At 33.2% G+C, this 13,630-nt stretch overlaps 2 protein-coding genes across 2 annotated transcripts in view; both read left to right on the top strand.

Moving 5' to 3' along the window:
* The window catches only part of LOC111401739 (glutamate decarboxylase-like), a 14,664-nt gene extending 10,278 nt beyond the window's left edge, over positions 1-4,386 (top strand). Inside the window, exons 3-6 of the mRNA XM_023029618.1 lie at positions 1,480-1,680; positions 2,262-2,730; positions 3,586-3,638; positions 3,750-4,386. Of these exons, the coding sequence (XP_022885386.1) occupies positions 1,480-1,680; positions 2,262-2,730; positions 3,586-3,638; positions 3,750-4,244 (1,218 nt within the window). The 3' untranslated portion in view covers positions 4,245-4,386. The remainder of the gene's footprint in view (positions 1-1,479; positions 1,681-2,261; positions 2,731-3,585; positions 3,639-3,749) is intronic.
* Positions 4,387-9,624: 5,238 nt separating this feature from the next.
* On the top strand, positions 9,625-11,688 carry LOC111401738 (transcription factor MYB52-like). The gene is made up of 3 exons (XM_023029617.1): positions 9,625-10,048; positions 10,685-11,113; positions 11,260-11,688. Exons 1-3 carry the CDS (start codon positions 9,934-9,936, stop codon positions 11,457-11,459), a joined length of 744 nt encoding a protein of 247 aa, XP_022885385.1. The 5' UTR covers positions 9,625-9,933; the 3' UTR covers positions 11,460-11,688.
* The last annotated feature ends 1,942 nt before the right edge of the window (positions 11,689-13,630 follow it).

The raw sequence follows: 13,630 nt of genomic DNA, 5'->3' as shown, positions 1-13,630 counted from the left end.
ACTATATCTCTATGACGAATACTAACATATAGGAATGCATTATGATTTCATGAATATTCAACAATTCACACAAGGCATGGAGGTATATTTCTATCCCCTATTGGACCCTATGATGATTTATACTATGTCGAACCTATTTTCCTTCTTTCGAATGCATAAAACAGGCTACCAAAATCATATAATTACGTACACAATAATAATATGGAAATGAAAACGTAATAAATCATTCAATTCCGGAACATGCGTTTAAATATGTCAAATATCCAAATCAAAAATTAAACGTAGTATTGCAAGGTTTATCGATCTCCTAGCAATGAAAAATCTAGCCTAACATGCTAAAAATAAGAAAATACAAAAATAGTTGAAGAAACGTCATCATCCGAATCAAGTTTCAATCGAATCTTCACTTGGCGCGATGTTTTCCCTTTGTTCGCTCTTCGTTTTCTCCTTCAAAATCTCCCTTTTTCTTGTAAAAATGGTGTCTCTTTCATTCTGGTCGAGTTTTTGTTTATATAGGGCCCTAAAAATCTTGTTTCCATAAGAGTTTCGGCGGAATAAGGAAACTATGGATTTTGCCTCCGAGTTGCTCTATGATGCTCTATGCGGTCGCATAAAGTAAACATTTACTGAGAAAAAATTCTCGGTTTGCTTCTATGCGGCCGCATAGAGGGTAGGGTCGCATAGTGCTACCAACTATGGAAAAAGTCCATTTTGGTCTTTGTACTTTAATCTTTCACTTCTTGGCATCTTTTCTTCACTCCTTCCATTCCATCATCTCAAAATATCATCAATTGGCATTTGGCTTAATCAATTTCTTGATTTGTTCATCGGGTCAACTTTTGGATAATTGCACCTTGGTCCCTGAACTTTCACTTTGCATCTTTTAGTCTTTTTTCGTGTCTTTCCTCCTGAATTTCACCTTATTCATCGGTGTTTTCTACAATTCACAAATGCAACGAGATTAAGTCACAATTAAATCGTTTTACTCGTAATTAAGTCATGTTTGTGACCTAAATAATCGTGCAAAACACACTTATCATCGGCCCCACACATTTGTGAGTGGATCCCGACCTCTCCCATGTGAGAGGTCAGGTGAGACCGTGTCAACCAACATGTAAACCAATAAGTACAAATGACATAATCCGTGGTTTATATAGGTTTTTGTTCTCCAAACTCAATGGCTCACTTTTGAGGTGTGGCTCTTCCAAATTTTATGACATTGGTATCAGAGCAAGCAATGTGGTTTATATAGGCTTGGGTGAGGCTTAGTTTTGAGATGACAATGTTTCAAGTTCTATGGGATTTAACTTCGAAGAGTGGAGACGACACCTGATAGAGTGGAGTGCGAAAGGATGACTATGCAATAAAATTTTATTTAGATGGCATTTAGCTTGATTTCAACACCTTCTGCCAAAGTACCTATAGTCGAAGAAACTTATCCTGTATTTTAAATTATTAATTTGATTATCAGTTTTGCAGAATCGTTGTGTCAACATGATAGCCCATCTTTTCCATGCCCCTGTTGGTGATGATGAAACAGCAATTGGAGTGGGTACAGTAGGATCATCTGAGGCAATAATGCTTGCAGGTCTTGCTTTTAAAAGGAAGTGGCAAGCAAAGAGAAAGGCACAGGGCAAACCTTATGATAACCCTAACATTGTCACAGGAGCTAATGTGCAGGTTATTGACAAGATTCTTTGTTTCTAATCCATTAACCAATTCTGTGTAATCTTCCTTACACAGTGGCTATTTGGTTTTACTAGATAGGTATTAAAAGTTTTTATATTTTATTATCTGTTGACGTTATATGGTAAAGGAACCTATTGTTCAACTTAAGATATCTGATGCTAAAGACATAATGCAAATACGATCTGAGGGTCATTTTAACTTGTGATAAAATGAACTTGAGCTTCTTCCAGCATTTTTCTTGCATTTTATCTCAGGATTTCATGTAGCAACATGCTGCATCGGTCAGCAATAACCCGAGATTGAAATATGTCCTGATTTTTTATCAACCTTTCAGTTCATTTATATTCAGGGACAGCTTTTTGCTTGGCCTACCTAGCATTAATTTAAATTCTCAATTTCCCCAAAATTAAAATGTTCCAGTTCCTGAGCTAATATATGTCACACTATTTTCATTAATTGATTTTTTTGGGAAGGTGTGCGCCACCTTTTTTTTTCTCATGGTTTGGTTATGCTACAAAGGACTGGTTTTTCAGCGTCATTCCTGGAATTCTGATGCAATTTATATTTCTTAGGTTTGCTGGGAGAAATTTGCGAGGTACTTTGAGGTAGAACTGAAAGAGGTAAAACTTAAGGAAGGATACTACGTTATGGATCCTGCTAAAGCAGTGGAGATGGTAGATGAGAACACAATATGTGTCGCTGCAATTCTGGGTTCTACTTTGACAGGAGAATTTGAGGATGTGAAGCTCCTCAGCGAACTTTTAACAGAGAAAAACAAGGAAACCGGGTGGGACACCCCAATCCACGTTGATGCTGCCAGTGGAGGGTTTATTGCTCCATTTCTTTTCCCGGAACTTGAATGGGATTTTCGCTTGCCTTTGGTAAAGAGCATCAATGTTAGTGGCCACAAGTATGGCCTTGTTTACGCAGGTGTTGGGTGGGTAATATGGCGGAACAAGGATGACTTGCCAGAGGAGCTTGTCTTTCATATCAACTACCTAGGATCTGATCAACCTACATTCACACTCAACTTCTCGAAAGGTAACTCTATCTATTTTCAATTTTTTGTGAGGATGATGTTTTGTGAAAAGTAGATATCCTTCACCCCATTTTACTCTTATTTTCTTGGGTAACTAGGTTTCATTTTTCAAATTTCCTGGAGAATCTCAGTAGGTTGCTGATTTTAAGATATTCTCTGAAGAAGCTAACTGGTAGTATTTACTGCCTAAATATTAAAAAGTGCTATGATGATTTGTAGTGAATTCTTATGACCTTTGTTGGATATTTTGGTATCTCTTACCTGTTTGCTTCGTGTATGTGAAATGAGAAGTGCTTAATGTTGTTGGAATTCTATACTTATGCTACATAGCCAGGTTTCTGGTTTTCATTATTTTACTTGAGAAAAGATGAAGTGAAGTCTACAATTAGACGTTGTTTATAGAAGCTTCTGAAGATAAAGTGCAGCACATTTCTAAACTCAAATGTTTTTCTATATTGGTATAACTGTGACAGTGGATGATGATATATGCTTCTTATGCAAGATAATTTAAGAAGAATACATAAAATCAGAAATTTCACGTTTCTACTGCCTGTTGAAAATAATTTAGTCACTTGTAAGCCATTCATATGGCTCTGGTGCAAAGAAATAAACAGCAGGAGAAATTAATTCCAGCTACAGGCTTGGCAGAGACACTAGCTATTTTGAGATTTTATAGGTCCAATTACTTATTCAAAAAGATGGAGTGAGTTCGACACAGATGACATCCAGGTTAAATTCAATAATGCAGAAAGCTTAGCCATGACTGCTTGCTATTTATATCGTGCTGGGGAAGTCCTAGCATTGGAGTAGTTAACTAACTGATGCTTTTCTTTCTTAATTATATTTTCTTCTTCTAGGATCATGCCAAATCATTGCTCAGTACTATCAGTTCATAAGACTTGGCTTCGAGGTACGTATTTCGACCATATACTGAATCGTCTCTTTAGCTCACAATGATCATTCACATACTTATCTGTTTCATTTATCTATTTGTTTCCCTGAAATTACTATGGTCGGACAGGGATACAAGAGCATCATGGAGAACTGCATGGCGAATGCTAGGTTGCTCAGAGAAGAAATAGCCAAAACTGGGCAGTTCGAGATTGTTTCGAAAGAGTTTGGTGTTCCCTTGGTGGCATTTGCTCTCAAGGACCCCAGCAGATACACGGTTTTCCAAATATCAGAGTCTCTGAGAAGGTTTGGATGGATTGTTCCAGCATATACCATGCCACCAGATGCCGAACACATTGCTGTATTGCGCGTCGTGATTCGAGAGGACTTCAGCCACACCCTGGCAGAGAGACTCGTATCTGACATACAGAAAGTTCTCAAGGAGTTGGATGAATTGCCCCCTCGGGTATCAACTAAGGCTGCTCATGTTTCTGTTGTGGCAGATGAAACACAGAGTGGAAATGTTGACCAGCCTCACCTGAAAAAAAGCGACGTGGAAACTCAGAAGGAAATCTCGAACTATTGGAGAAGGATTTCGGACAAGAAAACCAGTGGTGTCTGTTAGTTTTGGACAAAGCTTCTATCCATTATGCTTATATGGAACTGTATGTAATTTTATGACCTATTGTGTGAAATGCAGGACTAGTTTGTGTTTGTGATAATGTGATGACTTTGTTTTCCTATAAATAATGGCATACTAATAAGCATACCCTTTTTTCCTTTATGGTTCTGTTTATATATTTCCTTGTGAAACTTACACGATGAGGCGCGAAGAACTAAAATCATAACTCGAGGAAATCAACCGATAAATAATAATCACAGATTCTCATGTTCGATCTTCTTATTCTGGCAGTGTTCCTGTCTGTAAATTGAACTTAAAAAGTGGTATTTTCTTTCAGCCATTTTATCTGCTAAGCACGTAGATGATTTCTACAGCGAAAACAAGAGCAATCAAGAAGTGAAATAAAAATTCTAACAGGGTGTCGAAAAGCTCTCATGATTTTGAACCAAATATCCAATACAAAGTCTCTTTCAATCAAGTAGTAGGGTCAATGAAATGATCAGTGGCAGCAATGTATCTTATTTTCAATCGAAGAGGAAAAACCTGAAACTTCACTCTGATAGCTCCTAAAGCAAAAAGTACGTGCACAGGTAGAGAGTCGTGCTTGCGGTTCAAAGTAAAGCGTATTCAGAACCTACTGATATCTTTTTGGATATTATAACATGACATGAAATTAGGCACATCAAACTATGGTATGTAGCTTTTTGATTGGTTAAGCTTTCTTTCTATCAGTGGCCTTTTTCTCTTGAGTGTTTTTGAAGACTTTGAGCCTTTTTCTTCTGATTTTTGTCGCCAATATAGTTCTTAAGAGGCAAAGTCGTTTCTTGGGTCAATTTTAAACTCGACAAATGTAAACATCATCATAGACTTGTGACATTGTTGTGCTATTCAACCCTTGAGCCGAAAGGCATGGCCAGTGCATCTTTTCAACTCGTTATACAGTGAAAAACCTTTTCTTTTGAAGACCAAACTAAAATCATCATTAAGTCACTATCAATATATAAATAAAAGACAATATACATAAGCAGCGAGCTCGTGGGCCACTCTACCCTTATGTGGAACAAAGCAGCAATGACCACTCTCAACGGCACCAATAACTCAACAATGTCAACGAAATCGCCTCACCGGGTGCAAAAGAAAAACAAGATGACAAACCGTCAAAAACTTTTCACACCAATTTATAAATGTACCTATTTGACAACCACTAAAATGAGTTTTTTGGGGGAAAATGAGTTTTAGAATAGTGATTTTTTTTGGAGAACGTGTGGTTAAAACATAGCAAACAAAACTTTGAATTTAAGTGCAGAATACTTTACTATGAGAAAATTCGGTTGAAAAATGAATTTAAGAAAAAAGAGTTCTGTTTTGGATAATGCTATATTTACCTACACATTTTACCGAATCTTTTATCTACACTCCAATAGGAGGGCGGGTCCCACAAGCCGGAACTTTTAAATGCACGCAAGGCCCGCGCGCATGTGAGAGTAGAGCACCAATTCGGTAACCCATTTTTGGTACATATATATTTATCCTTTTGTTTTAGTAGTTGTGAAACAGTGGCAAAGTCAAGTACGCAATGCAAAGGTGTTATATTCCATATTTCCATTAGAGTTAGAATAAAAATTCTCCCAAGGGAATGTATCCATGCCAACAATGACATATATCCTTGTCTTCTACCTACTAACCACAACCTCAAAAGTAAGTTATACTCAAACTACATTAATTTACATCTTATTAATTCCTAGATCCTCTTGTAAACCTTTGTGCAACATAACGAGGCGCCGAAAAACCGGGATTAATAGATGATGTTGATATTAAGGAAAAAAATGACAACATGAGAGGCCGATGGTGGGAGTAATATGTCATTATAGGTCATGAGGTAGGTGTACACTTGGATTGATCTTAAGAAAACTAAAATTTCATGTTCAAATGGTTCAGCTGTTAGCTTTCAGGGGTTCAGTTTAGCAGTTGAGAAGTTCAAATAACTTCTCGACTCAGAAATTCATTTATTATAATGTCTAACAACTCAAAGAATTTCACCCCAAGGAAGCTAAGTAATAAACTTTGTTCATTATATGTGAGATCAGACACTACTTACGTATCAAACATGCTCCTACCCGAAGTCGAAGTGTACTGTTCAAGTAGACTATATTCTCTTGATCAGATTTATGATCCATTTTTTAAGAGCTTCAAAAATATAGTTTACAGTATAAGAGTTTGTTAATGTACACATGTGAGTAAATCCTTTATAGCTATATTTTTTACTGCAAAAATCAAGATTAGTCTTCTGTGTGTATCAGAAGAACTTATAATAATTGGCAAGGAAGTAGGTAAAGCTGGTGAACAGTCGAGAAGTCTGATCCGTGCATGAGAGTTGAGACAGTATGGTCTGATTTTTTTATTTTTATTTTGCATAATTTATAGTTAATGTATTAATTTGTGCGATCATATATATTCATGTTGCATGCATGTATGAAGATTTTTCTGTAACAGTCTCTACAAACGATGAACTATGCGAGTCAAATGCATAAGCATTAGCACTCTGATTTTCCTTTTTTTTTTTTTTTTAATTCGATTGAATGCTGAGAATTTGAGCATTATGATATTCTTTGATTCATGAAGAATAACAAATATTTTTTCACAAAAAAATTAAAATTTCATTAAATTAAATAACTGAAACTACCAACAAAATAGTTATCCATTAGCCCCTATTTGTTTCTCATTCTTTCCCGATTAAAATGAAAAATATGACCGTTATCTATTACATCAAGTCATCAAATTTGAATTTTCATATCTTGTGTGGAGCCCGTAACGACTATATTTTTCATTTTCATTGTTAAAAAAATGGGAAACAAACAGGGCCAAACAAATCTAACTTATCGGCTTCTTCGTTCGGTAAGAAACACAAGAATTATGAACCCTAGTCCAAAACACAACAAACCATAGTAGCAATTTTTAAGAAATTGCACATAATTCTCCAAACTGTATATTGTAATAACAAAGACACTATTTTAATAAAATAATAAAAAAGAAATTTTGAAATCCGAAATCCATGGACTTGGAATTGCAATTAATGTATATATCTGTTAGTTGAAGTTAACGGCAGCAGCTTAGTTAACTTAACATTCTCACAAGACCTTTTATGTCATGTATACAAATGGTGGGTGAAAAATAGAGTCAGTCTTTTAATCAATTAAAAAATAAATAAATTCTCTCAAAAATATACTATAAAAATGAAATAAGAGAATGGTAGGCCAACAGTCAAACAAGTCTTACGTCCCATATAATTAATTATTTTAGTGCAAAAAATAAGTTTTCTTCGGGTAGTTTTTGGATGTTGAGAACATAGGCTGCTCTTTCCAACAGTTAAAAACAATTAATATATAGGTACAGATAAGTCAACAAAATAATTAATTCCATAAATTTGTCACATTTCAAGATTTTCGCTTTATTTTTCTTGTTTTTGCTTTCACATGCATGCGTGCTTAATTCTATTTGATTTCATTGAATTATAAAAAAAATATCACAAAGTATGAGAGATATCTGTGAGAGTTGATACATCATTACAAAATTTTAGAAGAATGAAACTTCTTTGTCAAAAAAAATTGACACCCTTATTAACTTATACTCACATGAGAGTGAGACCCGTGCGGGATTCATGTGAAAAGAGGGAAAAAAAATCCTGCCCCCTTATTGTGCGGAGTCTGATAAGGAGGGTGTCAGACCCTCGTGACATCATATTAGAGTTGATTTTGAAATGGTAAATAACATCATGTCATTTAAAGTATGATGTCATTTGTAGTCCATTGTATGGCATATTTTTATTTACTATTCTCAGGTGATGTAGCGATATGTCAAAATCTGTGTGGGATGCTAGCGAAAAGGTCACCCATGATTTATTTATTTTTACATTATTAAAATTTTGTATTAACTTCCCTTAATTAGTTTACCTTGCAATATATCTGTGCATATATATTTCTTACTATAATAAAAGTAAAGCTCCATTACTTTTGTATCATATTGCTTTTAATAAATTAAATTTATGTATAATTCAACAATATAATTAATGGTTAGCACAATGATTTGAAAAAAATCTCTACGAATAAAAAATATAAGTTGAGTTTTTTTAGCAATAAAATCATGAAAATGCAGATGATAATATCTCAAAATCTCTCTAAAAAATTTGATCAACGGGCACTTCAAATCATAGGTTGAGGTAACTCACTATTAATTTATACTTATTATTTATTTCGGAAACAAAAAATCTTTATTTTTTACTAGTTACTAATGCTCCTTTAAGGTGTTGATTTTCTAGGCGAGGGAAAATTAATAGAAAAATTCATGTTATCGTAACGAAGCACCCTTTGTTTCAAAAAAAGAAAACAAAAAATAATAATGGCTTAATGAACCAAGATTTTAGCTCGATATTTGATTATTCTATTTACAACTTATTATTAAAGCACCTTATCTAAATAATGATATAGTTAAATGGGACACAATATACGTATCATGAATTTGTTGATCTCTTATACTGTCGTATATCATGGTGATCAAACATCTTCCGTATTCTCATTTTCTTCATAATAGGATAGAAGTTTTCGGATTACAAAGAATACATCTTAATTTTGTTAAGATTACAACATAATAAAGACTAAGATGTTTGACGAAAACAATCAATTTAACCAAAACTAAGCCATTGTTTTGTAGAGATTCTTCGAATTTAAGTTTTTTTCAAACTCATTTTCAATCACATATTTTTCCAATAAAAAATTTCCAAATTTTCCTAAAATCAACAAATCATTTTTCGGAAATATATTTTCGAATAAATTTTTTCATCAAAGCTCTATGCTTTATCTTAGTATCCACGTGCAGTTACGAGATCATAGGGCAATTTTCAGTTAGGTCTTGGAAAGGTGGTCATGACCTAAAACTTCCTCTTCTTCTTCACTAAGATCTAACGACAATACCAAACTTTCCCCTCTTATATATAATATTCATTTCAAATTTTTAGATTAGGGTAGCAATTCATTTTTATTTAGTGATTTTTTTTTTCCGTTTTACGGCCAAACGAAAATATTGCATTCATCAGGCATATAAAGGACCCAACTCTTATATTACTCGATTTTATTGAATATATATAGGTTTCAACTATATATTTAAAAAGGGAAAATGAAAAAAGAAAAAATGCTGCTAGGTGGGTATTGTAGGTTGGAATTTCAGAAAGATATTGTAGGAGAACGACGTTTAATCCCACCAAGCAACCTTTTCTCTCTCATAAATCAGAGAGAGAATAATTATTTATATACAATATGGTTATATATATATATATATATATATATATATGTTGTAATTACTTATAAGTGCTTATAATTTTAGTTGCATCAATAAGAGGTGCTGGTATGTCCAAATCCTCCCACTTTCTAACGGAAAACACTTTATTATCTTGAAACCTAATTAAATCCTCTCTTAGCATGTACATTTTTTCTCTCTTTGTCTTCTCCACCTCCACCGGCAAAATTCTTTTCGACCCAAGAATTTCGTCTTATAGAACATATATGTAATACCACTTTTCATCCTTCATCTGCAAAGTTTCTTTATTTTGTTCCAGGGAAGAACTAATTGATATTAGCTGTTTAGAAGAACTAGGGTTTCAAGATTTTTCTGGAAGTTTATCGTTAGCTGGCCGGAGCAGATGTGTAGCAGAGGGCACTGGAGACCAGCTGAAGATGACAAGCTTCGTGAATTGGTCGAACGATATGGACCACATAACTGGAATGCCATAGCTGAAAAGCTACAGGGAAGATCAGGTGAAAAAAATCAATATATCCTTTACATATTCTCTCCACACTAATAATGGATAACCAAATACTACGAAGAATATTAAAGGAGAAATGAAATCGGAGAAAAATTACAAATGATTTTCTTAGGGTTTCCTGTTTATATAAATTTTCAGCTTCATCCCTTGAAATAAATGAAATCTAGCTTGTATTTCTTTCCTCTAAGGGTAAAAGTAATAGATTACAAGCCATAAATACATATACGCGTATGTTTATCTAAATTTGTATCTTATTTTAGTAATAATGAATACACCAACATAATTCTGTTTATAACCATGCTTATTTATTTGGGCATATATTTGATAAAACTTTAGAAGAATTTATTTTTTTTGTTTAATCGTTAGCATATTTGCTCCTTTCATCATAATTTTTCTTATTTTTCTAAGAATAAATTTTTATTTTTATTTTTAAATTTAACTAATATATATATGTGCCATGTTTTGTTCTAGAAGAAGATAGATTTTGTACATAGTTATATATGTTACCTAGATTAATTACTAATATATACATTGAACATGAATTTTTAGATTGCATATAAAGATATTAGATGATGTATTACCTTCACCTGCATGCAACTAATTAATCATATTGAATTAATATTATCAGGGAAGAGTTGTAGGTTGAGGTGGTTCAATCAGTTGGATCCAAGAATTAACCGAAGCCCTTTCACAGAAGAAGAAGAAGAGAGGCTTCTTGCTTGTCATCGGATTCATGGGAACCGATGGGCTATAATTGCTCGGCTCTTCCCCGGTCGTACTGATAATGCTGTGAAAAATCACTGGCATGTTATCATGGGTCGAAAATGGAGAGAGAGGTCGAAAATATACGCCAAAAGATCAGCACAAGCTTTGGGAAATGATCAAAAGCCCTCATCAAATCAAGATATCCCAGTTTTCGACGAAAAAAGTTTGAGCTTTAATCCTTTAGTAGAAAAATATCCTCAGAAATTCGAGTACCCTTTAACGTACAGTCAACCCCTACACCGGAAGGAGCTTCATTCGGACAATATGGTACATCACATGGAGATAGATGAAGGTAATAAATCGATATAAAATCTAAAAATAATTATTTTTTTCTTCTACTTTCCAAATGTTTAAATTTTTTGATGATATGGGTTCATCAATAGCTCTATTGATGGAGTCACGGTTCAAAAACTCATCAATATAATCTTGTGATTGCAGATAGAAGAAAACCAACAATAGAGTTCTACGACTTTCTTCAAGTGAATTCCGATAACTCGAACCGAAATGAAGTAATAGAACATGCAAAGAAGTTAGACGACGAGGACGTGGAGCAGGAACTTGTAGCAGTTCAAAATCAAACGAAGGAGGCTGCTGCTGTTCAGTTTATAAATTTTCTATCAGTTCAAAGAGACTCTTAAATCTTCTTAACTTTGCTTTCTTGAATATAAACAATGCAGGGTTAAATTACGATATCAAGAAGGTTTAGCAGATAATATACTTCTGATTATTCAGTTTTTCAAAACTATAGGATCAATCCTGAATATGCATTGGCAGAGGAATCTGCATGCATGTGTAATTAGGGTATACATGTAGCTTTTATAATTATGTATTGAAAAATTGAATGAAAAGAAAAGAAAAATCTTCATATGAAAGCCTGTTCCTTGTGCTGGTTGATCTTCCATGTATAATTGTTAAGATTATACCTTATATCAGCCTTTTTTTTAATAGATTAATGTATGCTTTTACAACATTTATCTCCATCACATATATTTTGCCCATGTTTGATTCCATTATTTCAAAACTAATTTTTTTTAGAGTCGTTTTCAACCATGTTCTCACTATTTCATGTAAACCCTATTTTTTTTTTAAATACTTTTTGATCGCACATTTTCCAAAAAAGTTCACTATTACAAAACTCATTTTGATGAAATAATTGGCATCAAACATGCATGGTTTATTTCTTGGAAAAAGCAGAAGAAAAAGGTTGAGTGACACGGCCTTTTTACAGGATCTGATTTGACAGTTTTTGATTGGCAATTCTCTGTTTAATTTTTCTTTCAACTGCCAATGAAAATGAATAAAACTACAAAGCTCGTGATTAAATCCGGGGCTTCGATCCAGGGGCCGAGGTGGCCAAATCTCAACCCCTGGATGTGTGTGTGGGTGGCCCCACATGAAAATGATCAAGGGCCGAGGTGATTGCCACCTCGGCTCCGGAGCAGAACCCGAGATTTTATCCCGAGTTCAATCTCAGATTCTGTAGCATGATTCAATGAAAATATGCCAAGTATATGTCTGTCAAAAAATCCTGTTAGCAAAACTGTTATTTCTTTTCAAAATAGCACAGCAATGGTACATTTGGCACGCACCAGGTAACAAATAATTTTATTATATTCGGTGTTAGGTACAAATAATACCTTTATTAAATCAATCCGGAGAGTTTATCCTTTTTTACTTGCACCAAATAAATATTATCTCAACGAGATGTGGTTAAATAGATGGTCCTTCTGTACATGCACCAAATAAATACAACTCAATGAGATGTGTTCAGATAGATGAATTGAATATGTGAATTTATCTATAAGTAAATAATATGTAAGCTTTATTTTAAAGAGATTTTTTATTTGCAGCTTAATATTTTAAAGAGATTTTTTATTTGCAGCTTAATATGGGTTGTGACATGTTTTACATAATTTTTTTTTTAAAAAAAAAAAAACAGTTTTTGAATAGTAAATTTTTGGAGAATGTCTATTTAAAAAGTAGGAAAAAATTTAAGTTTATGTGAAGAATATTTTATTGTGAGAATTTGTGATTGAGAATGAGTATAAGAAAAAAAATGTTTTGAAAGAATTATTACCAAACAGGGGCTAAAATATCTTTTTTGCAAGCCCTTGTTTGTACTCCATTTTAATGAGATTTTGGAAAAATGTATTTTCGAACAGCAATTTGAAAAAAAAAAAAAAGAATCGTTAAAAATTAAGAAAAATTTTGAATTTACATGTAATGTTATTTAATTGAAGAATAAGGAATTGAAAAGAAGAAAGAAAAAATACATAAAATTTTAATGGAGCCCAAACACGAACTAAAATTGATGAATCTCTTTGTATGATTAAGATTTTATGATGCACAAAGTTATTGGACAAATTTCGAAGATAAAAAAATAGGTTTACCTATTTGATTTAGCTAAAAATCAAATTTTAGTAAATTTAAGATAAAAGTTGATAAATGTGTGATTGTAAAGTTAATAAAAGTTGTTGATTCCATGAAATGTAAAATTAAAATTAATTGTTAATTTTAACTTAAATTATTTTTATTTTTTAATAAAACCAAACATGGGCAAGATGTAATTCATTCACTTAAGAACGAAGGATAATCTATCAACATATGGTAATTGAATTTGTTAAAGAAAAATCTTATTTTCAATTTAGAAGTTGAAGAGAGTTATTTATTTATTTATTTGGGATCTAGAGAGTCGTTTGGGAATTCGATATTTGTAAAACGTTGAACACAACGATTTTGAATCATAAGAGAGATTTCATCTTTAACTCGGATAAAGTCAAAGTGCAAAAACAAGAGCTAAGATATATAT

This window comes from Olea europaea, chromosome 10 (genome assembly GCF_002742605.1).
Source record: "Olea europaea var. sylvestris chromosome 10, O_europaea_v1, whole genome shotgun sequence".
NCBI lineage: Eukaryota > Viridiplantae > Streptophyta > Magnoliopsida > Lamiales > Oleaceae > Olea > Olea europaea.
Note: the sequence above shows the minus strand (reverse complement) of the source record. Positions and strands in the feature narration are given on the sequence as shown.